The sequence below is a fragment of the Bolinopsis microptera genome, chromosome 6 (genome assembly GCF_026151205.1).
Source record: "Bolinopsis microptera isolate Bmic1 chromosome 6, MBARI_Bmic_1.0, whole genome shotgun sequence".
Lineage (NCBI taxonomy): Eukaryota > Metazoa > Ctenophora > Tentaculata > Lobata > Bolinopsidae > Bolinopsis > Bolinopsis microptera.
The window spans coordinates 4,827,779-4,853,489 of record NC_087077.1 but is presented as its reverse complement, the minus strand read 5'-3'; the positions used below and the strand labels follow the sequence as shown (position 1 = coordinate 4,853,489).

At 39.4% G+C, this 25,711-nt stretch overlaps 5 protein-coding genes across 6 annotated transcripts in view; 2 read left to right on the top strand and 3 right to left on the bottom strand.

Annotated features, from left to right (window-relative positions):
* The window catches only part of LOC134816708 (serine/threonine-protein kinase Tao-like), a 585,630-nt gene that overhangs the window by 511,270 nt on the left and 48,649 nt on the right, over window positions 1-25,711 (bottom strand). The gene's annotated exons all lie outside the window — the stretch shown is intronic.
* LOC134816711 (signal peptidase complex subunit 1-like) overlaps window positions 1-25,711 on the bottom strand; it is a 93,494-nt gene that overhangs the window by 40,799 nt on the left and 26,984 nt on the right. The window contains exon 1 of one of the 2 annotated variants that reach the window (XM_063825676.1): window positions 16,552-16,561. The exons of the other annotated variant lie outside the window; for it this stretch is intronic. The gene's annotated coding sequence lies outside the window, so the exon portion shown is untranslated. Of the gene's footprint in view, window positions 1-16,551; window positions 16,562-25,711 lie in introns of those variants that run through there. 2 annotated transcript variants of the gene reach the window in all.
* Window positions 20,495-22,267, top strand: LOC134817025 (uncharacterized). Its single transcript, XM_063826100.1, has 7 exons — window positions 20,495-20,654; window positions 20,821-20,916; window positions 21,037-21,134; window positions 21,266-21,429; window positions 21,517-21,593; window positions 21,740-21,856; window positions 22,143-22,267. The coding sequence occupies exons 1-7, from the start codon at window positions 20,495-20,497 to the stop codon at window positions 22,265-22,267; spliced, it is 837 nt and encodes a 278-aa protein (XP_063682170.1).
* On the top strand, window positions 22,542-25,169 carry LOC134817024 (uncharacterized). Its single transcript, XM_063826099.1, has 7 exons — window positions 22,542-22,619; window positions 23,013-23,161; window positions 23,409-23,677; window positions 23,840-23,979; window positions 24,170-24,292; window positions 24,436-24,523; window positions 24,704-25,169. The coding sequence occupies exons 1-7, from the start codon at window positions 22,542-22,544 to the stop codon at window positions 24,874-24,876; spliced, it is 1,020 nt and encodes a 339-aa protein (XP_063682169.1). The 3' UTR covers window positions 24,877-25,169.
* LOC134816701 (vacuolar protein sorting-associated protein 51 homolog) overlaps window positions 24,992-25,711 on the bottom strand; it is a 28,792-nt gene continuing 28,072 nt past the window's right edge. The window contains exon 16 of the mRNA XM_063825661.1: window positions 24,992-25,404. Coding sequence (XP_063681731.1) covers window positions 25,321-25,404 — 84 coding nt within the window. The 3' untranslated portion in view covers window positions 24,992-25,320. The remainder of the gene's footprint in view (window positions 25,405-25,711) is intronic.

Genomic DNA, 25,711 nt, shown 5'->3' with positions numbered 1-25,711 from the left:
TAAAGTGTTACAGTTACAGTGTACTGGTGGAGTGTAGTGCGAGGAGAGGTGAGGGGTTGGTGGAGGGCACATTCTGTGTGCTCTGTGCTGAGTCTCAACACACTATAGCTCTCTGTAACATATAGCAAAGGCTGTTAGCGTTGTGCTGTATTAAATACTGTGACTGTATTATACTCGGACTGAGTGAGATGTCTTCAGTGTGTGTGTGTGGGACAGTTAAATTATACCAGCTGTTAAGAATAGAACAAAGTACAGTACTGCATGACAGCCAGACTGTAGGACTCACCGTGGGACACGGTGCACTGGCAGGGGCCGGTACAAGGTGACAATAGCGACCATTCCCCAACGCTGGGGTATGTGATCGACCCATAGCCAGGGCCAGTATCCAATAACCCCACCACCAACATTACTCCTTAATGTAGTTTGAGAATGTAGGATAGTTCGTTAGGAGCCCTCACAGTGAGCCAATCATCGGTGTGTAGACTGTAGAGCCTCGCTGTAATATCACGCAATTAGAGAGAGGGGCCAGCTCTGAATACCCCACAACGTGCACATATATAGTCACATGCTCCAGAGAGCGAGCAGACACCACGCAGGGTGTAATTAGGACATATGGTGAGGGCTGGCGAGGGGAGGGCTGGTGAGTGAGGGCTGGTGAGTGAGGGCTGGTGAGTGAGGGCTGGTGAAGGAGGGCTGGTGAGTGAGGGCTGGTGAGTGAGGGCTGGTGAGTGAGGGATGGTGAGGGAGACTGGTGAAAGCTGGTGAGGGCTGGTGAGGGAGTGAGTGCAGGTGAATGAGTGAGAGAACTAGTGATAAAGAGATAGTGCGAAGAAGAGACAGAAGGGCGCGGTTGGCGACGGAGGGGTGGTGAGGAAAGGGATAGAAGAAAGAGTGAACATCACATGTATACCCAGCGTACAATGGATCTACACAACACAACACAAGATAAGAAAGGAGAGAGCATTAGTATTGTGTAAAATGTAATTATAATGGATACTGTAATGAGGGCTTGTATTGTGTTGTGATTAACACAGATATATAATAAATACTCCAGATATACACAACTCTCCTCCTTCTCCGAATATTGAGATATAAACAATTAGCCCGGGACAACACGGGGACACATATCTCTATTGAAGACACGTGTCACGTGGTGTGTGGTGGGACACGTGTCTATTATACCTCCAATCATCTCACCGCATATACAGGGTTCCTAATCAGAGGGGCGACCCCATTAACAGGGCTGCGGTGACTTTCATTAGCTGGTCGTCCTTTTAACGCCCTAGCCGGGCCCTCTATTTGAGAGTTAATTCACCGGGCAAGGGCTCACATTAGACCTTACTGAAGGGACAAATGACGTGGAGCTGTCTCGAGACAGAGGTGAAAACACAGGATGAACAAGTGCTGTGTGATATAGGATTTGAGACATGGTGCTACACCACATAAATATGTCTGGTACAGCACCCGTCTGGTCAGGAGTGCAATTTACTTAGGTACAGATTACTCACCCAACACCATGCCATTTGAGTGTAAGAAGTAACCAGGCTCACCCTCACATGATCTCTGTGGTATTATTGTAAGGCTCGTGTTACACAAGAAAAAGGACAGGCTACTAGCTGATGTTTGGAGTATAATGATGCTAACCGTCACATACAATATTATATAAGACATATTATGCGAACTGCAGTTCTGTTACATACATTATAATCGAGTCAGGAGTCACGAGAGTTGTGTTAATTTTGTGTGAGGAAACAAGATTAAACAAGCATGAGGCGGTGTGATTTACTTAGCGTGTGTGTGAGGAGTTTGTGTAATTGTGAGACGTGAGTGTTTGTAAGTGTAAGTGTAAGTGTAAGAGTAAGTGTGAGTGTAAGTGTGAAGGTGTGTAAGTGCGAGTGTAAGTTTAAGTTTAAGAGTAACTAATATAATATTCATGACAAGGAACGGACGCGGAAGTTATAACTTGTTATTAAAACAACATATAAAGGATACACTGACAATGCTTCCCTCACCTTTACTCCTGATGTACTAAAAAACAATGATGAATTCCTAGCCGGATGCCCCTCTAAATCACGCACAGAATTCCATTATCTCACGTGTTAAAACACTCTGCCGACCGCAGAATGTTTGATATGCAGGAGGAGAGGCAGCAATCTGGCTACTTCTAATCTCCTCTCAACCTTGAGAAATATAACTCTGGATTTAACCAGCTGCCGAGGTATTTAACCAGCCAGTATTTCACCATAATTCTCCAATTTTCAAAGTGGCAAATTAAGAAAATTGTCCGACTGCCAGTAGGTTAGCATCCGCCAGCCCATTTTCCCAGACTGTGTTTACAAATTTGAAAGTTGATATGGTGTTCAGAGTCTGTGGGCGGAGAGACACTCCGGACAGAGAGAGTGAGAGAGATAATATTATTGTGCATTGTCAGGTATGAAGTGTGTGCTGGGCGGTATGAAGTGTGCGTGTTTCATGTAATTATCTGGCAATTTTAGTGCTATCTCTGGTGGTTAGAAATCAGGAGGTCACTCTTATCTGGAAATTTTACACTCGCTTACTTATCATGAGTTTACTGTTGATATATTATGGGGAGCTGACTTGGGAGCTGTGGTTCAATAATTACTTCCAGTAAAGATAGGTGTACCAAATAATAAGTTACTCAACTAATGCTTTTCACTCAATTACCAGTGAAGTGTAATATTACATTACACTGAATTACACTGGTGTAATGTGATCTGACAGGTGGAGATCTATAAGTCTAGACGTTCGTTGAGTAGAAGTAATGAGAGGGAAGATACACAAGAAGTAAGTAATGACATGTCCAGAGCAACAATGATAATGTGACATGTTTGTAGAGTGTAACATGAAACTATTCATATTACACTGGACAATGTACTAACTAAGCTTATAACACTAGAATGTTGATGGAATGTAACAAGACAGAATGTCATGTTCTGTGTTCACAAGACAACACCTACATTATGTAGAACTCGCACTCAGAATGTACATTGTACACAGTGCGTGTGTCAGTGTGCGTGTATGGTAGGAATATGTGAATTATTAAACAGATTGGTGTTAATTGACAGATAGCTGACAGTTATATTGATCTGGTATTACAGATCAAGCTGAGTAACTTCTACCACGGCACATCACTGCTACTCTACATGACATTATGACAATCTAATCGCCCTTAATATTCTACAATACAGCACTCAAACTCCCAATACAGCACTCAAACTCCCAATACAGCACTCAAACTCCCAATACAGCACTCAAACTCCCAATACAGCACTCAAACTCCCAATACAGCACTCAAACTCCCAATACAGCACTCAAACTCCCAATACAGCACTCAAACTCAGGCTCCAACTCCCTACGGCCTACACAGCCACAGGGTACAACTCCTAACACACAAATTGAACATTCCCTATTTAAATTAAATGATCATGAGAGTTAATTTATAAAGGCACTTGTATGTACCACTGGGACTACTCAAGGTGCAATTTCCGGAATTTAGTTTACATCCGGGACCTAATTTGATGAGGAAGGTATCTACTATCTAGTCACCTGTTCCGCGTTACTAATAATCTTTGATAAATACCAGCCTGACTAGTGACTGGTATCTAAGCCCATATATGTAAGTTGTGAGAATGTGAGATTTATAAAGTGGCAAGATAGGATAATATCCTGATCAGCTCTCCAAGCTTGCTCTTTTATATTGATTCGGGGAGGATCTACCCAAGAGAGAATATAATCGTCGTAAAGAGGGGTAAGTAGATAAAGATGGGGATCTATAATCTTGGAGAGATTAGAGACCGTACAGAGATAGACCTGAGAGACAGGAGAATACAAAGGGAGACAGGGAGGAACGGTGCAGGGTAAGAAACATGTCTGTTTGAAGGTGTCTGATGAGATCACTATCTCTCTCTCTCTTCACTCAGCTCTCAGCTGGTCACGGCGCTCACTCAGCTCGAACAATTAGTTTGACATTAGTTCCCCGATATTACCTCCCAACTGTACAGCATTTGTTGAGCTTACATTCCAACACCAGACTCAGCCTCGCTCTCTCTCTCGCTCTCTTTCTTTCTTTCATCAGACTAACCCTCTCCTCAGACTAAACCTCTCTTTTACTAGCACAGATCTCAGTCTCTCTCTCTAACAACTACTCCCCTCCTCTATTTCTCTCTTTCTCCTTGTGTGCTCGTTCTAGACCGGGGTAATTTAGCTGGTCGTGGAGGTTACTAAATACTAACGATATACATGTAAAACTAAGCCGTAGTAGTAAATACACTTACTGAGTGTAATGATGTATTGTACACAATCTAAGAGAGAGAGAGAGAGAGAGAGAGAGAGAGAGGCCGAGTTAGAGAGAGAGAGAGAGAGAGAGAGAGAGAGAGAGAGAGAGAGAGAGAGAGAGAGAGAGAGAGAGAGAGAGAGAGAGAGAGAGAGAGAGAGAGAGAGAGAGAGAGAGAGAGAGAGAGAGAGAGAGAGAGAGAGAGAGAGAGAGAGAGAGAGAGAGAGAGAGAGAGAGAGAGAGAGAGAGAGAGAGAGAGAGAGAGAGAGAGAGAGAGAGAGAGAGAGAGAGAGAGAGAGAGAGAGAGAGAGAGAGAGAGAGAGAGAGAGAGAGAGAGAGAGAGAGAGAGAGAGAGAGAGAGAGAGAGAGAGAGAGAGAGAGAGAGAGAGAGAGAGAGAGAGAGAGAGAGGAGAGAGAGAGAGAGAGAGAGAGAGAGAGGAGAGAGAGAGAGAGAGAGAGAGAGAGAGAGAAGAGAGAGAGAGAGAGAGAGAGAGAGAGAGAGAGAGAGAGAGAGAGAGAGAGAGAGAGAGAGGCCGAGTTAGAGAGAGAGACCAAACTGGGCTGTACTGCTCAGCTGGTGCCTAGTCTAGTCAGCGCTGCTCAGTGCACCCGACACGGCGCACTTCTTCGTCTACAACTAAGCACACTTCTCCGTCTTCCAGCATGCTAGTTTTATTGGGCACGTTGAGACGACAGTCCAGAATTAGATGCTGTCGGAAAGTTGCCGTGTTAAACTACAGAGGCTCTGTTACACGCAGGTTACACGGTACATACCGTGTGTTTCCTCATTGAGCACCCTACCAGCACTGTTCAACACAGTGATACGGTACTATCATTAGTACCTCTGACCAGGGAACTACATATCATAAGTACAGTGCTGTGTGCACGGAAGACTGCCTCTTCTTACCAAAGGACCTGTACCGGCGCGGTGTCAAGGGTCGACCGAGTCCTCGGCCTCGGCCTCGGTTTTACCGAGGAATAGCGATTTTTCCTCGGCCTTGGCCTCGCGTCGGTCAGGAGGACAATTCCTCGGTTTGCCTCGGCCTCGGTTTTATCAAAGCAAAATTTCCTCGGCCTCGGCCGCAAATCCTGCCCTCAGTCGACCCTTGACCGGTGTGTGTGTGTGTGTAACACGATACAGAACACGCAGCTGTACTACCAGATACACACAGATAAAGCCAATACCACCGGTCACTTAGGTCAGTCTACTCTGATACTACCTCCCTCTGCTTTTGGCAATGGTGTGCCGGGAATGTCTCCTGGTTCATTCCTGAAGAATGTAAAGAATTGCTTCTCAACTGACTTTTTGTAAAGCAGTATGGGAGAGATTCTAAGAAACGTGGAATGTCAAGTTCTGCGAGCCAGACAAACCACTTTACCCTATTTTGTGCCTAATTGCAATTTTCCACATTATGCCGCATTTGGTAATCCCCAGCTCGGTGATGCGACAAGATGCGGTAGAGACCCCACACTTGCACTATGTGCCCACCAAGTACTAGAACACATAGCTAAACAGGGCTCTGCCACGTGTTGGCGACAGGGTCCACCACTCACCAATACTCGCTAATACTCCCTGGTCTGAGAAACTCCCTTCCTAGGTGAATGAGGAACCACTCTGTGATGAAAGGAACAAGGACCAAACCTTACAAGGGTGACCCTTTGTTGGAACTTCTAATGGGCCGACAATGTAAATGTAATACTCCCATAACTCCAGTCCGAGCGAGCACAAAAATATCTGGTTTGTTAAAAATAGAGAGTGGTACAGCACAGAGCAGGGCACAGCTGCACTGGCCTGGGGGATGTGTTAAAGCTCCACACTACCCAACAATCTCAACAAATGTAAAGCTCGCGAGTCTCCGTATTATATCTGTCGTGCTGGTTACACGGCGCGTGTGTGTGTGTGTGTGTGTGTGTGTGTATACACTGCACGTTGCATCTTCAGCACTCAAGAATAAGCTGCTAATTATTTTAAACGCGTCTTGCATAAGAGCTGGAGGAGTGAGAGAGAGATTGTAGACTGTAGAGAGAATATAGAGACGGCCAGCTTCTTACATAGTTATTATCTAAAATACTTGCTTGATCTGCTGTAGCTTGTGACACACGTTGCAACTACAGTGTATGAGATCATGTCTCGTGTTACATCCTGAACAAAGAGATCTGGTTAGAGATGGTGGGTTGAGGGAATGTTGAGTCAATATAAACAAACTGTCAGGGACAGCAGGGTAATTACTGGTAATGACATAATTACTGGTAATTACTGGTAATTGATATGTAATTAGAAAATGGTTATTATTTCAATGTTTGACTGGTTGTTAACCTTTGATAATTTTGAAATGAAAACAAATAAAACACGTTTATTTTGTCAATTTATAAATATAGAGTTACTTTATAACAACAAATTTCACTGACAATGGTAACTAAATGCAGTAGAGAAAATTTAAATTCCTAAACAGAAACATCTAATCTTACAATACGTACTAATACGCACGACTGCCTGGCTTCCTCGTGTTAATTCAATATAAAACATAAGAATCTTCTTAGATCAAAATCCCAGTACAATGACAAAGAGCTGCCTACTCGTGTCATTTCACTCCTGTTTTAACAGTTTAATAGTAATTGAGTAGGGGTTTAACCCTATTTCGGCGGTTTAACCCCGGCTCCTAATAATTCCCTAAACCTCACCAAGGTTCGGTAGCAATGTCCTGCACAGACACCAGTAAACAGCTCTAAGGAAGACAGAATTTCCCGTGATCATGTTGCTAAAGGAACTCATCTTTAACTCTCTACTGCATTAATATCTCAGTAATCAGAACACACACACCCTAATTCTCAAATGATAGTTCCACAACGCGCGCACACGTGCAGTGTTTGCCTGCAGCACTTGTGTGTATTCTTACAAGCACGTGCAAACACTCTTGCACGCGGCACACGTGTACACATTTACTCATGCACGTACATGTATGTACACACGCATGTACAAGTGTATTACTTTCCGCACGTGTTGCATGTATTGTATGCACGTACACGTGCTCACGGTTCAGCACTAGAACTGCTATATAATGAATATATAAGGAAACTTATGAATATATTTCTGCTGAATGAAGTCAGGAATAACAAATAGATGCCAGAATGGGCACTTGCTCGACAATACCATGTTTAGTTTATATAAAACTTGATCAAATTTATAAGCAATAAATTCATTGTTCAACTTAATTTGTTTAAAGGCTAGGGCTCTCATTTTGTTGAAGTTACAGCAGGCTAAAATATCGGGATTCAACAATTGAAATGACAGTTTCAATAACTAAATCTAATAAATCTATACATGCACAATGTGCATTGGAAACTAATATTCTATAACTGTGATTTTCAATGTTTAAGGAACGTTCATTGGAACGACAGGATTTAAAGTTTCAACTCACTCTGAGAGAGCCACTGTTACATAAGAATGGATAAATTTTTGTCAATCGCTTCATAACATTTACATAGCTTAACAAACAAGAATGGAAATGAGTGACCAAGTTTTGTGGCATTTCTGGAGGTGTGTAACAGAATTTGCTAGCGGATTTAATTATACAATTCTTATCTCAGAGATAGCAGCAACTACAAGGTTATCATTCATTCGAAATTCCTCTCCTCGAAAATGCTAAAGCTCAGTCAATATTACTTAAATTATATAATAAAAATCAAATTCGACCGAATCAACACTAAATTCCTTAAAAGATTCTTCAATACCTTGATCTCTGTCGGAAAAATCATTGGAATAATTTTAGGAAGTTTTAAAGCAGAGAGATCAACGTATTAAAGACTACCCGTTAAGCATTCGAGGAAGCTGTTGATGAGCTGAATACTAAAATATCTGAGGATTATAACTTCTTTAGCTTAGGTTCCTGACATCTTAATTCCGACATCAATCCTTAGAAATTTCAATTCTAATATCAATCCTTAGATGTTTAAAGTATTTATCATTAACTATAAATTATTTTACCCAAATCCACATACAGCAGTGTATTGTATCATATATATTCATACCAACATATTCAATATAAAATATCCGTAATATTCGATCATATCACATTCTTACTTATTTAGCCTCCAATCCAGCTCAGGTCCACATCAACAAGCCACTGATCAATCGGCACTATTATTCATTCAACGGATTAGACCACATTTATACAACATTGGAAACGAGATCAAACAGGATTCCAAGGCAATCAGAATTGTACAAACGGACATGTAATACCGCACGTTGTTGTAGGATCATGATATTGTAGCGCTATGATGAATCGGGTAATGTAGCTTTTACAAACAACAAACCACCAATACTGGTCCTGTTCCACTTCACAGACCTAGGATGCAACATACTATGTACATGTTGGAGTTGTTTATTGCAGACAACAACAAACTAGCATCAACTTGCGCTCTTAAATTGTCTTTTGGTTTCATCGTACCTATAACACCACCTCTCTCACACTGAGTTCACGGTAATTCTTTAACCAGATATCAAGATTGCCATCTTGTCTTATGCGAGTCTGCATCAGGTTATACAACTATCACAAGAGAAAACCTTTCTTCATGCCAGCATAGCTACTAGAAGGTCCGGGCACGGAATGAACGGCTAACTGTACTGAGTCGCACGTCGTTTGACAGGTCGTATTCTCTGCGTGTAATAATTTGGAGGAGTTGGTCCAACCACATGGCAGAGCTGACCGCCTTCGTTTCTTCTGAAGTCTGGTTTTGCGCATCCTCTCCTTCAGTCCGGCGATTTTGCTTTTCATAATTTTATTTTCCCTTTCGCAGTCATTCGATAACTTTACAGCGATGGGGTCTTGCTCAAACTGACATTGGGTGAGGATTTTTGCCCTCTTAGCATTTCGATAGCTATCCAAACTAGTGCTCCGCCTTTTAGCATAACTTGGCAAGGATGATTGATCAGAGTCCGATTTAACCATCCCCATTTCAGACTTCAGCTTCTTAATGACCATATCTTTAAGAAACTTCTTTAGCTCGCTACTGAGGGGAATGTCTGATTTACCCTTGGATACAAGCGATGATTGATTGTTCGTGCCTTTTCTGATGTACTGGACGAACTTTTTGTGAAAATCAGAGCTTTCAGAGGAGGAGGCAGCACTTGTGCTGGGACCAGCACCATCTGCTTCTGGTTCGCTGGCGATGAGCTGCAGTTTGAACACGATGACCATATCTTCAATGTGGAGAGTTATTGATGCTTGATCTCCATCCCTTATCTGAGCTTTAATCTGTAATAAATAGTTGATAATGGTGACATGAAAAACCCTAATCAGCTGAGCTAGGCTTCAACACGAAATCAGCAATACATTTTCTGACAGATACATTTTTTTGTTCAACGAAGATTGAAGTTGAAATATTACCTCTGCATTTTCCAGGACTTCATCAGGAATACTTTTGAGGAGAACACTGGACTTAGTAGTTACGTATCCCACCAACCCAGCGCGCATAACAGGTAAAACAGATATACTGCAGCCGGGTATCAGGTTGTTTTCCTTCAAACTACCAAACCTTAATTCCCTGAAAGTTTGGATCCTTTTTTAGTGGACCCTCGTTTAGAAATTGATCTTGTTATATATAATATACAGAAAACAAATATGAACTTGAAGTAGACATAACTGAAGGCAGATGGCAATGAATAATTTAATAAACAGCAATTTTAAAAGTACTTACTTCTCTTTAAGCAGTATTTTGATGTTGTCGGTGTCTGTCCGAAGCCTATCAGCCACTTTCTGTTTAAATGACTCTACTCTTGAGTCAAGCGATACATTGAGTTCAAACACATCACCAGACAGGGGGCAGATTTTAACCTTGATTGTTTCACCCATGATGCTGTCACTGGATATAAGCAGGGTTAAATTAATATCCAAGACATAATGTTAATACTATGAGAATTAAGGAGTGTGGTAATAAAAATACTGGGTCAGAGGTTAAAAGCTTTAGAGAACCTGAACCAAATTTGTGGCCAGAAAGCTAGTCAGACCGATAATAATAATAAATCTATAGTTACATAATTGAGACAATTATGGCCCCTTACTGTAGGCAGAATATGTGTCTTTGTTGAAGTGTCCTGGTATATACTTATCTGAGTAACTGCATTAAAATAATTTAAGGAAATTACTCTTAATACTTTAACACATAAATGCAAGGGAAAAAATCGAATGGAACCAAATGCAGCCCCCTAACGACCAAAACCGAAGGTCCTAAGCAATGAAATACTTCTGATGCTTTGAACTTGCATCATCATAAAATTAAATTGGGCCTTATTAGCAGTTCAGCCTTCATGTAATGGCTGTAGCTGCTTGGATAAACTACTCTAAACTCTACACGTCTCAAAATGCCAAAATCATTTGAATAGGATCAATCTAGCTGTTTGGTCCTAAGCAAACATTGAGATGCCCGGAGTCAAATCTTCCAGAAAAATTCCAATCCAATCAGGCAATTTAGATGACCATGTACATGGTCAAGGACTGGGGGCTGAATAAACCCAATTAAGTCCTCAGTTTAAAACACAGATTGATGGAACTTGGCTGATCTCGAAAAAGTAACTTACAGATTACAAATGGGAATTTTGAGTTTTTTCCCCTTCCAGCTCTTTGTCTATACCCTAGATGGAACGGCACTAGACTTCGTCCAGAGTGAAAAAGACCTTGGGGTCTTTGTTAGAACTGACCTTAAGTGGGAGGAGAACATAGTCAACCTTTGTACGAAAGCTAGTTCTCGTCTAGGTCTAATGAAAAGAACTCTACGGTTTATTAACGACCGTAAACAAAAACGGGCATTCTATCTAGCGCTGGTTAGGAGCCTTTTCGAAAATTGCAGTGTTGTCTGGAGACCAACAAGTGTTGTCTTGAATAACAAAGTTGAAAACATTCAGCGCAGAGCAGTTAAGTGGATCCTTGGCGAACAGGATCATCACTATAATGACTTAGAATACTTGGCTCGATTAAGAGAGCTAGACATGTTGCCAATGGAGCTGAAGTTTGAATACACAGACTTACTATTATTCCATCAGATATACAATGGTCAATCTGTTCTGAAGCTCCCACCTTATTTAACCCCGATAACAACCAGTGAACAGGGTAGGTTGCGTTCAAACATAAGGCAACCCTCGAGATATAATGAAGTTGATACATCTCAAATGCCTGATATCAACCAGAGGCGACAGAACAGACACGACCACCTTTCCCTGAAGTGTACTGTGGAAGCAAAAGCTCACTCCTTTAAGAGAAGCTTCTTCTTCAGAACACACAGTGTCTGGAATGACCTACCAACTGACCTTAAAGAGATAAGTGATGCCAGAACTTTTAAGTCAAACCTGGCAAAACACTTTTGGGACAAATTGACAGACCCTGACTAAGTTAATGAGTACAAATGATATTTATATGTGGGCCCCCGCCACTGATAGATCGGTCACGATACTGAATATAACAACTATAATATAAAAAGAAATCTATTAAATAATATTAAATAACATTTACGTTCTGTCACCATGATTTGACCCTGGTGCAGTCCTCAGTTAATATACTTAACTGGATTACGCGAACTTTATATCCGACTGTAATCTTGCTTTTAATCGCTGTGTGATGATACGCGCGCAATTTTTGGCGCATTATGAGTCGGGTCATGGATACATTATGTATTTATTTTGATAATTCTAAATTTGCGTGTTTTAGATACATTTTGTGTGTTTAGATGGAGGTGGTGTTAGTGAGTCTGGGAGTAGAACTATTACTTGTAATACGTATACCCCCAGAACTTGTACCACTTAACCATGCTTTTAGTATTTATACAATATGGACTACAACTTTTACCCTACAAATGCCTCATGATAATAATGTCGTATATTTTTAATTCTCTTTGCTGTATTGTATAATGTACTATTTGTAAAAGTTTCAAATCAAATCAAATCAAATAGTGCTATCTGCAACTAGACCACAGATATCTCCATGAATTTAAAAGGTTGACCACAAAAAAATGAAAGCACACTAAAAAATTGTGAATTAAATTAAAAGGTATAAAATACCACAATATCAAACATCACAAAAGTAGCATTTCTGAAGGTTAAGTTGTTATCACATAAACAATCAAGACGACAGCTGCACTGCATATATTTTTGATTGATGGTGAACGAGTACATGATTGCATGCAACACACACAAGAGATATCCATCGTAAGGTTACCGAAGGGCCTATCTCCATGAACTCTCTATCACGATTTCCCAAACATTCAGATGAGATGACAGCTGAGTATCTAGCGCACGAGACTCAAGCCTGGAGCATTTCGATAACAAATCGTGCAAGATTCCATTAAACCACTGACACAAAGTAAACTGTCAACAAGCATGTTAATCTGGATGAAACCGAACTAGGGAATTCGTACAATTTAGCTAACTTGATTGAAATTCCTGATCATTAACCAGTTAGTAGTACAGTAAAACACCAATTTACTGCAGAGTTGTAGGGAATGAAAAGGCGGTAAATCTGGGTCCGTGTGCCTTGGTAAATAAGGTTTTCGAAGGTCGACACATATGACATATATGCAAAGATATGGGGAAGAGAATAAAGTAAATCATCTGCTTCAGCAAGCTCCTTTTAATGAAAAGATATGACAGCAGTTCAGAAAGAAGTTATATAAGGAGAATAACACGATAATGTGAGAATTAAAAGTGATAGCTGGATGAAAAGCAGTCCAGTTCATACTGACAAATACGCCATGCCATCTTTCAAATCAATAGTTGTCTTAATTTTGTAACTGATGAACCTAAACTTAAACACGCACAATATTACGACTATAGCACCTCAAATGTAGACGCCTTTCTCACATCAATTGTTAATGAACTACATACCAATCCTCCTGAAAACTTCAGTAGTTTCTGCACTACTTTTCAGAAGCACCTAGACGAGGCATTCAAACTTGACAAACCGAAATTATCTAAACGTAACGCTTTGAACAACCCATGGATTACTAGTGGTATTGTTACCTCAATTTGAACGAAAGACTCGCTCTATGATTTGTGGAAAAAGTCTCAGAAGAAAAAATGTTTATTGCTAACTAATAATAATAATATTAAACGCGAGGAGTGTAATTGCCTCACTTGTATGAATATAATAGCAAAAAGATACCTTGAATATAAGGATTACAGGAAGCATCTCAAGGTACTTATTGACCGTGTCAAGAAGAATCATTATGCAGGTAAATTAACTGACTGCTCATGCTCTGGTGATAGTAAGAAAACGTGGGAAATCATAAACACTATTCGTGGAAAATCCAGGCGTGAAATAAAGCCATGTTTTATCCTTAACGATCAAAAAATAATAAATCGTAGGATGATTGCTAATGAATTCAATAAATATTTTCAGTCGATTGCATCCAAACTAAATGAAAATTATTCTGAAGATTATATAACCCTGGATGCAATTCCCTCATTCTCAAACTTCTTACCTAAAACCTGTGAGTCAAGTATATATCTAAGTGATTGTACACAGTATGAAATTATAGATATTATTAATGAGTTCACAAATGGTAAATCTAGTGACATTCCAATTCACGTTATAAAAAAGTCTGCTAGAAAGTCTGCTAGAATAATATCTCCCTTTTTAGCCAAGCACTTTAACCATTGCATGCAACAGGGGATATTCCCAAATGAACTTAAATTAGGAAAGATAAGTCCCATCTATAAAAAAGATAATCAGGAACTATTTGAAAACTATAGGCCAATATCAACCTTACCAGTATTTGGAAAACTTTTAGAGAAACTTATTTATAAACGTATGTACAGCTTCCTAATTGCTAAAAGAATCATTTATGAGAACCAATTTGGATTTAGAAAGGGTCACTCAACAAGCCACGCACTGAACTTATCTGTTAGCCATATCGAATCACACTTAAAAGACAGGAAACACGTTCTTGGCATTTTCATTGATTTAAGTAAGGCTTTCGACACGATATCTCACGATAAGCTTTTATTCAAATTAAATAATTACGGAATCAGGGGCAACGCACTGAATTTGATAAAAAGTTACCTGTCAAACCGGAGCCAATATGTTCACGTCTTAAATGAAAACTCCGATAAACTTCCTGTTGTGTGGGGAGTTCCCCAAGGCTCTGTTCTTGGTCCCTTACTATTCCTCCTGTATATAAATGACCTATGCAACGTATCTAATAAAGGCAAGTTTATCTTATTTGCTGACGACACTAACCTATTCGTTTCTGCAGACTCGAAAAAAGACGTTTATAATGTAGCTAACGATATTCTTTCGTCTATTTCTAGATACATGAAATGTAATCTACTACATATTAACGCTAAGAAGAGCTGTTTTATGTATTTCTCCCCAAACAAACGTGTAAATGAATCGTCTACATGCAGTACACCCGATGATTTAAATCTCTCCATAGACGGCTCCATAATAATACGTGTTAAAACAACTAAGTTTCTAGGTGTGCTGATTGATGATAAACTGAACTGGAAACCTCACATCGAATCACTAAATAAGAAACTAAGAAGTGCTTGTGGACGTATTTACTGCATAAAAAACTGTCTACCTATAAAACTGCACAAGCAGATATACCACACACTATTTGAATCACACCTTACGTTCGCCATCTCAGTATGGGGTGGTGTCTCTAACCAAGTTATCAACCCTGTATTCTTAACACAGAAGAGATGTATTAGAATAATTTTTGGAGATGCAAACTCATACCAAAACAAATTCAAAACATGTGCTCGTTCTAGACCTATTCAATGTAAAATACTGGGTAAATATGAGTTTAATGTTAATAACTCTGTTAATCCACGTATTAAACCATGTGCAATTAAGTGTGTCCGCTCTAAATCGGTAGTTCATAATAAACTTGTTAGACCCTTATTGCTTATGTTGTCAAAAACTAGGAGCTGAATTCTATTCCAAGGAATCAACCAAACCATTATTTAACAGTCATAAACTCCTTACTGTTCATAATCTTTACAAACTTCGTACTATAACTGAACTTTTTAAAATAGTGAAATATAGGGTACCCATATCTCTCTATTCTTTACTTAACATGTCTGAACTGAGGGATGACCGTCTAATACCACCAAAGCCAAGCCATAACTTGTAGCGCGATGCACTACTGGGTCGCGCGCGCATCAAATAATGCTTCTCGCAACCAATCTTCGGTAGATCGGCGAGATGCACCACTGTGCCTCACCGAGCTGCGAAGGATTGACATCGTGAATCAAAGCCATAACTTTATTTATAAATCTTCTTGGCTTTGGAATCAATTCAAGGACTCCAATCCACAGAATAAACCTGACTTTGTGAACACATCCTGTAACTCAATCAAATCAAGGCTAAACCGATCTCTTCTAGATGCCCAAAGCAGGTTCGATAATGAGTGGCATAATGACAACTTTAACAGTTTTCAGTTTTGGACCATGCTAGATTATTGATAAAAACGTGGAATTTATGTAAACAAATACTTAATTACTTAAATATTGCCGTTTCCGTACGGCGCTATACGTAATATACGTTAAAAGCGCGCCGCAGCTACTCCCTACCTCAATATTTGCGCGGGTTTCTTAAGCGCGCACGTACGTTTATTCTTGGCCGTTAATCAGACCCATGACATAACGCTATAGGTGGCAGTGACTGTAATTTTCTTCAACAATTACTGAATTATCCATCCATAAAGTGATTTACAAAATGACACCTAAACCTCGTGTTTCGGTGTTCACTTAAACGGTACTTGGCGGCTGAACTGTGGTGTCTGACTTTTGCAGCTAGATCGGACTCTGCATGATATTGTATTAGCAAATTTGTATAGTGTATAATTGTTTAGTGTTTATAATACTCTGCAACCTGGTAGCACGGCTGACACAAAAACAAAATGTTGGCCTGGCTTGTGCATAACCAAGTAAATAACACGCACTCCGATAAAAGCCGTCTGGAGAAACTCCGCAAAATGTTCATTGTAGTCAACGGGCACAAAGAAGCACTACTAGCAATTGTGTCCTTTACCCTCCTACATAATTTGAACATTTTTGTGGCTAACTCATTGAACAACATCTGAATTAAAATGTGTCTAGTATTAAAAGATTCAGTAAGTAATTTTTTCATGTACGCTGTACACTGTAGTTAGTAAATCAAATCAAACTTTTTCGATCAGCCGCGCGCTGAACCAGTGTTGCACTAGGTAAAAATTGTGTATATTTTTGTTCATTTTTGAGTGTAAATTAATTTATTAATTTATCACAAATTATTTTATTATGATATAACCACTTATGTGAAATGGTTGTTTTGACTTTAAATATTTGAACTAAATATGAATTGATTGTGGGTATAAAATAAAATTTGTTTTACTAAAAAAATGTAGTAAAACAAAAATTTGTTTTACTACATCATATTGGCAGTTCTTAAGGACAAAGGTGATCACGTATTTGGGTAAAATGGAATCATATCCGATTGGCTGCATGTTTGATTCACGATGTCAATCCTTCGCATCTCGCCGATCTGCATACGTGGTTGCGAGAAGCATTATTGGATGCGCGCGCGCAACCCAGTAGTACATCGCGCTACAAGCTGCATGTATGATATAATTTATTAGTCATGAGATAATCGATAGTGTTAGCCTACATTATAAACATTCAAAACGAAAAAGATGTTTTAATATCGTACAGATTGCTGTAAATTATAATCCAACGAGTTAATGGCCTGGAATACCCAACGCTTCAGTAAATAAAAAACTAGAGTTTTGAGATAATAAGGGGTGTATCGCTCCTGTAGGACCAAAATATTTGAGCTTTGTTGCAGATGGCCAAAAATTCCCAGGCACGTATATTTTTATGCGCGGCGCTCTTTTCGAGCTTTTTCTCCGTTAGAGAAGCTTAACTAAACGGGTGATACTCGTAAACGGGTGATACTAGGCGGTGCACGATAAAAATAAACTTGCTCGGATTTTCAAAATTTTTGTACCATCGTTTTCTAGAGACTGTGAGAATTTTCACAGTACCAAATTTATTATACCTTTTTGGAATGATCAGCGAGTTCCTCCTAGGTGCCATATTTGATGGTGCGCGGCTTTTGGAGCAAAATTAAGTGTAAAAGTCGCGTAATTTGACGAAATTCGTTGATTTTTGTCGTATTATTCTGTCATATCTTCAGTTCCTGAACATGAATCATGCTGAAAATTTGTCAGAACCTTCCAATCATACTTAACTACCGAACCTAATTTAGTTGGGAGAGATTACCCTTGATTAAGAGGTCTAAAAATGACAAAATAGGTATAAATTCGTTGATAACTCAAATTCTGACCATCGAAATTGCTCAAACTAAATTAGGTTCAGTAGAACATAAGTGTTTACGTAAGCTGACCAAATTTCAACAAAATTGTTATATGGGAAGTATTATAACTTTTCGATTGTTTCCAAAATAATGTGCTGGCCGAAATAAGAGCTAAAAAACCATTCAATGGTCAGCGCGCGCGTCTTATTGTCGATGGCGCACTGCCTAGTGATACTCGTAAAATATCTGTTCTATATATCGATGTTTTATTGGTTTAGTGACTATATAGTTTCAAATTACTTCAAATTGGACGGATTACGCATATTTAATTTTTAAATAGCTTGCAAAGTGCTAAATAAATTTTAAAGGACGGCGCTTCGACACGCTTCACATAGCCATGTGTCTACGCGTACTGCAAGCGAGAGGGCTCTGGTTAGAGCAATTTCGACTCGCCGCGCGCAAATACTTGTAGGTTTACAACCTACCAGGACGCGCGCCGAGTTGGACTCGTCGACGGTCCAATATAATATATGGAACAGATATTTTACGAGTATTACCCGTTAAGCAATTACATACTTCGAGATCATTCATTGTTACTTCCCGATTTTTATCTTTGCAAAACAACGATTTACCTGAGGCGAGGATCACATGCAAGCTGTAATGTTCATAATAGAAATTCAGCGGAATGACGGCTGAGCGTTAATTGACGATGTCGATTTATCGCAGCTCGGCGCAGCACAGTAGCGCATCTCGCTACAACTACAAGGTTGAGCGCCGCCAAGTAAAAGTAACAATGATTTGGTTACTGGGCGGCTCGGCCTGTCGTTCCAGCGAAAAAAATCTGTTCCATATATTAGGACCGTCGACGAGTCCAACTCGGCGCGCGTCCTGGTAGGTTGTAAACCTACAACGACAATGGGGTCACGACATAATACAACGTTTTAAAAACCCTCTTACGTTCGCGCGTCTGACAAAAATTAAAAATGGTTTATATTTGCTCATATACTCAATACTGTCACTAACGAGATATTGGCGAAAAACTGTCTCGATCACGTTATATGAACGGCCGAATAAGGAAGTTAGTCTAATTTTTTGTTAGGGTTAGGATTTCAGCATATGCTTTTGTTAAGGATTGGGTTAGAGTTAGGGTTGGGATCAAATTAGACCCAGGAAACCTTACTGGCTGGAGCCTAACTTTGAAAGTAAAAGAGATAGCGTCTTCCGGTTTTTTGCAAAATGTTCGTTTCGCAAAAATAACGTTTCCCCCCAGGGGGAAAATTGAAAACAACGTAGATTTTGAACTATCGCGAAAAGTCATATTTTAGGCCTTATAAAACTGCATAGCTTTAACTTTGCAAATTGTTGTTCTCTGATTGGCTGAATCGTTTCACGTGGTACGCGGTACAAATGCATTCTTGGAATATTTGAAGCGTGCAAATGCAATGAACTAGCGAGCACGCGCGGAGTTCAACATGCTGTGAAAAGGCGATCACCCTGTAGTAATATCGCTAGCCAGTAAGGTTTGCTGGGGAGAGTTAGGGTTTCGAATAGTCGTTCAGGTCCAGCTAGAGAACGGGTTGAAAAAGTCACGTGACAGTCGAGTGTAGAGTGATTAATCATCATCCTATTGCTGATTGCATGCTTGCAACTTTCATGGATATGCAACAAGAGCGCCGCGCTTTAGGATTGGCTTGCAAATGCAACCAAGTAACATTTAATACGTTTTCCATCAAAGTTTTCTCCGAATAAACAATATAAATATACATTATACAGCTTCCAGTACCTTGATGGCGACTTGTGTCACTCTCACTGTGCACTGACCTTATTGATTGGTCACTGGTTAAAAATTCAGTCAAAACCGCGAAATTTCGGTCAAGGAAACGGCAGAAAAGCTTTTTTCCAAAAGTCTTCCAAAATCTCTTTTTCTATTAGTATTCTGATGATTTTCCGGTTATCAAAGCTTTTTTGGGAATCAAATAGAACTTTTCGTACCTCAATCGTGTCACTGTCTTGTGCCATACTCAGTGACCTTACTAGATGGTCATTAAAACAAATTTAGTCAAAACAGTGAAATTTGTGTCGAGGAAAGGTGAAATCTGAAAATGTCCTACCGGTAGGACATTTTAAAAATTTTACTCCCATCAAAGTTTTCTCTGGATAAACATCTTCCACTTCCAGTACCTTGATGGCGACTTGTGTCAATCTCACTGACCTTATTGATTGGTCACTGGTCAAAAATTTCGCGAAATTTCGGTCAAGGAAACGGCAGAAAAGCTTCTTTTGTCTTTCCAAAATCAAAGCTTTCTTTGGGAATAAAACTGAAAAATTTCGGTACCTCAATCGTGTCTTGTGCCAGAGAATTCAGTGAAATTTGGGTCGCGGAAAGCTGAAATCTGAAAATGTCCACTGTCCTGCCGGTAGGACATTTTCTAAATTTACCTTTCATCACAGTTTTCTCCCGATATTTAGCTTCCAGTACCTTGTACTGGTGATTTGTGTCACTCACACCAACTTCACTGGTTGGTTACTGTACAAAAATTCAGCCAAAATTGTGAAATTTCGACAGAAAAGCTTTTATTTAATGTGGAAATAATAATCTGTGCATTACTTATTACGGAACTGACAGAACTGCTATTTATATAATATATATTTATTATTTATTATTGTTATGCTGCTAGTTATATTTATAATATAGAGTCGTGAAATATATTTCGAAATTAAAACTAGGAATATACTGGCAATTATTACTATAATCGACCTGTTGTTTGTTTGTTTATCTATGAATCAACACTTAGCACACACAGTGTAAACACGTAAAGATTACTACCGTTGTCAACAGTTGACATATTTTCAAAACGTTTTTCAGTGAGTGTTAAGTTTATAGTGCTTATATACTCAACTGTAACAAATTAACATGGCGTCCTATCTAGTTCTAATAGTTGTATCAGTGATTTTTATCGTTTATGGAGGGAAGGTGAATAAGAAACAGGGGAGAAGGGAAGGGCTCTGGAGAAAGAAACAAGCCGCCATACAGGCACGAACGGACTTTAACAAACTATGGGACGCTACTTTGGGTACAATTTGCCGATTTGACTTCATTGATTTTGATGAATTATAATCATGGTCTACTAATTATAACCAATCTATTCTATTTAGACAGCTGTAGCTGGGATGCACACATCGTGATGAAATTATGAAAGAGGCTCACTTCAATTATCGATAATCAATTTTATTCTGCAGAGAAAGATGATAAAGATATGAAGGACCGTCCCCTCAGAGGACCAGGGGGAAGAGAGTTCAAAGGATTGAAGGATATATTTACTGATGATACCAAAAGTAAGCAAACGAATACTGTAGAATAATTTGTAATCTTCTTTCATAATTTGAGAGTGCTCTGTAAAGATATAACTTGAAACACAGAGAACCCAAGATATAAATCAAACTATACTCTCCCAGCTCAAAGGTATTTGCTGTTCCAAAATGCAAGGACACAGATTGGTAAATTGAGGAACCAGCGAAACTTTAAAATGGAGGAGAACTTCTTTTCCTTGATGGTCAGTTTCCCAGTACCATTGCTTGTTAAGATCGAACACTAGCTTCCCGTCTCTACTGATACTCAGATAAAAGCTGTAATCATGATTTGCTTGGCTTTAACAAACAAATTAACAAATAATTGACCAATTAGGAAACTAATCACAGTCAACACGATATACATTCCAGACACCCTAGTGAGAAGAAGAGTTACCTAGGAGTTAACATGACTCAGAACTCCAGGAGTGAGGCACCACTTCAACTGAGCTCCAGTCCTGGATCCCAGCAACCTCCTCCACCCAGACACAGTCTACTTAGGTACTTGATATTCACACTTCACATTGATAATATCTCATCTTACAAGATTTTAATGTGAGTAAAATCGGCTAGTGGGTACTTTTACAGGAGTACTAGAAGTAAGAGAAGTGAAGACACTCTGGACTGGAGAGATTATGGAGCTGTTACTTCCGTCAAAAACCAAGGTCCGTTACTTTAATTAAGATCACATATTTCTTATAAACCCGGAGAAGTATCAATCACTTTCATGGTCATGATAACTTACAGCTTCATCAAAAATACCATTATCATTTAGCTGTGTGACGTACAAATTCTGTAAGATCTCCTGCAGGGTCTTGCGGGTCATGTTGGGCGTTTGGTTCGGTGGCAGCGATGGAGGGAGCGTACTTCCTAGCCACAGGGAACGCTAAGAATTTTAGTGAACAGCAGCAGTTGGATTGTAGTGAAGGTACATAAAACAAGCCACTAGGTTACCAGTTACCAGTTACCTAGGTTACCTAGAAGTTATAGTCACCTAGTAAGTAGGCTGTTAGTTGATATGAATAGCTTAATTTTAAAATGCCCTGCTCTTGTTCGGCTTCTTCTTTCCAAATAGCTCTTTCTAACTCATTCGAATTATCATTTAAACTAAGGACAGATTTTTTGCAGATATCGGATAACAGTATGTTACACATAATTGAATAACGAATAATACCAATTGAATTCCTCAATAGTTGAACTGAATTCCCCACTAGATTACGGATGTAGTGGTGGATGGTGGCCCACAGTATGGGATGATGTAAGGACCAACTCCTACATTTCTCTAATGGAAGACTATTCTTATGTTGGTGAAAGTACGTTAATATCCTGTTACATATAACAGGGTTTGGACTGGCTGCACCTGGTCCAAACCCTGACTCCATAACATGACGGACTTGCTTTAATTCGTAATTAGAAGCTCGAATATCTACCTAAAACCTAACATTTAACGGAACATCTTCAAAATAGTACCTTTACTACCTTATATACTCCTTTCAACATTTTAAAGTGCAATATTTTTGAAGAATGTCTTAAATATTTTCTCTGGTGAAGAGTGTAACCAGGTGTTCTGTTTAGAGACAGAAGATAGCTGTAGCAGGGAGTCTACCAACGGTATGGGAGATGCCACATTAACAGGTTACCAAGTTATCAGACAGCATGATGCTGAGGATACCATGATTTCAAACCTGCAGGTAAAGTTAATTGTAAACTCTTCAATACTGAGCTGCTATATCAATTAGTACCAGTAGTATTATAGAGAATAATAGTGTTGTTTTTAAGTGTTAAGAAACAAGTCCGTCCCGTGGTACTAACATTATAACCAGAGTTACCAGAGTTACTAGAGTTAACTAACATTATAACCAGAGTTACCAGAGTTACCAGAGTTACTAGAGTTAACTAACATTATAACCAGAGTTACCAGAGTTAACTAACATTATAACCAGAGTTAACAAACATTATAACCAGATTTACTAGAGTTACCAGAGTTAACTAACATTTTTCCAGAGTTACCAGAGTTACCAGAGTTACCAGAGTTAACTAACATTATAACCAGAGTTACTAGAGTTAACTAACATTATAACCAGAGTTACGGTCCTATGGCAGTCTGCATCAACGTGGACGACTCAATCTACTACTACAAGAGCGGCTCTATTAGCTCGTGTATTGGGGAGGATTGTAACCACCTTGTTACTTTAGTGGGGTACGATGCTGACATTCTTATCATCAAAAACAGGTTAGCTACTAACGTGACGCAACAACACAACTAACGTGACGTCACAACTAACGTGACGTCATACCACAACTAACGTGACGTCACGTTAGCTGTGGTGTGACGTCACGTTAGATACCATCACTCCAGTAAATGATATGGAATGTTTATGATATGATTAGCCGGACATATTGTGTACAAATATCTTTAACACTTGGGAATTGGGAAACTAGAGGATACGAATAAAGACTAACACTGATAACCCTGCCAGTTGGGGAACAGGTTGGGGTATTGAGGGGTACCTTAAACTACAGAGAGGGTGCACTGGCGAGTCAGGGTACTCGTACTGGGCATCCTACCCCTACATAGTGTCTAGTAGTGGAGGTGGGAGTGATGATCCTACGGAGGAGCCCACCCCTACATCAGAGTCAGACTCTGAGGAGATGTTTGCTGTTGTCATGGACCAGACTCGCATTGTCAAGAAGAAGGATTATGTTTTAAGTGAAGGGGTTCAAGTTGGAGACATTTTTTCTATTAAAGGTATTCTAAGATTAGTTCTCATTTTATAGGTTCGAAAGTAATGTGGGAGAATATTTCAATTTTTCTTTTTTCTACCAAACAAAACCTACTGGGACCTCGCCCTATATATTTTATAAGCACACTAGTAATAACTTCTGTTTTACCACGTGACATTAATCACAGGGACAGAAATATCATCGTCCTCTAAGAAGTGGTTTGTGAACATATTTAGCGGGAATAACATAGTGTTCCACATTGACTTCCAAAGGAGCAAGAACAAGTACAAAATGAATCACAGAGAGAACGGAGTCTGGGGAAACAAAGTAAGGGTAGTCACGTGACGTCACATAGTCACGTGACGTCATGTGAAGTCACGTGACGTCATGATCATGTGACGTCACACCATTAGCTTCATCCACGACAATCATAACTTACTGCTATCTTAAACTGATGTGTACTGAATATTGATGCATGTATGAATCTTCAGCCAGCAACTGACACCCGTCTCTCCAGATAGCAGGTGACTACCCGAGCTCCGTTGAAGAGGACGGTTACTTCACCCTGGAGATAACGGTAACGGAGGAAGGGTTTGAGAGCTCCGTTAATGGGCTGGTACTGAAACCGTGTACTCACAAGGTTAGTCATCACTATACCATACCTAACATCTGACAACTACTTTAACTGTATCTTTAGTATATTTAGTTCAACATACAAACCCTTAAACTAAAGTAAAACCACAAAGTAAAACCACAAAGTAAAACCACAAAGCAAAACCACAGTTGGATGTCAGCACTGCAGATGAGGTAGAAGTAGGAGGACCAGCTGCAGAGTACATCTCACTTACACAGCTCCGACCTGACACTACTAGTAATGCTGACTTATAAATTAACTGAATTAGGATATTGTGTTTAAATGTACTTAGACGTAGAGCGGGTAAAAGAATTAATCCAAGACTGGTTCTGTTTTGGCTTTACCGAAAGAACACCCTCCCTCGTTAACTGAGAATTAAGAATGCCCTACTCCGTTAACCTCACCCCCACATTTCAGCTGCAGCTGGAGGAAGTAATGACGACAGTGATGACGACAGTAATGACGACAGTGAGCCCTGTTACGATTACCAAATGTACTGTGATTACTGGTCTAAACAGGGTAACTGTGACGATGCTGAGTACTCAGACTGGATGGGGGAGAACTGTCAGAAGTCCTGTAGAATCTGCTAGTGTTTCGACCAAAGTGGAATCATTTGAAAATCTTATTATTGTTTTGTATTGTTATCTTTTAGAATCTTATCATTGTTTTTGATAGTTTTGGTAATTTCTAAATAATAAGCAGCTATAAATTATCCACATAACTGAATGTAAGTACATACATATTAACAGATTTAGCAGGGTAACATAAAGTTATTATTCCAAACAAACTTAACGGCCAGCGCTAACATTATATTTTCAAAATGCAAACATTCAATATTTTACAATCTTTCAACTGTAAAGCGAACAAACTTATATTTTACTTTAAAACAACACAATTAGTTTAAATGTTGTATCTAATAGTCAAATATGTACCTTAAAACCCATCCATTCTAACAGCCTCGGATTTTATCTCAATTAAATCAAAAATCAAAATAAACGAAATTCTAGACTCCTTATAGATGACAGATGTGATTTCTAACTTGGTTCACACAGCAGCATGATGACAGATGGTTCCATTGTGACAGGGTCAATACACCGGTCAACTGCACTGCTGATTACCTGTGATACGGATCGGTTATTATTTAGTTTTAACATATTAGAGGCTTAATTAAGAGGAACGAATTTTTTCGAAAGTGCAAATATTCGAAACAAATTTTAACTTACGTATTTGTTGTCTATATTTTCCTAATATGAAGTTGTCTGGCGGGAATAAACATGAACGGTTTTGGTGTATGTCCTCGCTTAAGCTCTATTAGTTAATAAGAGTACAGTGACTACAGTCAACAGTGACTAAAGTGACTACAGCAACTACAGTCAACAGTGACTAAAGTGATTACAGTCAACAGTGACTATAATGACTAAAGTT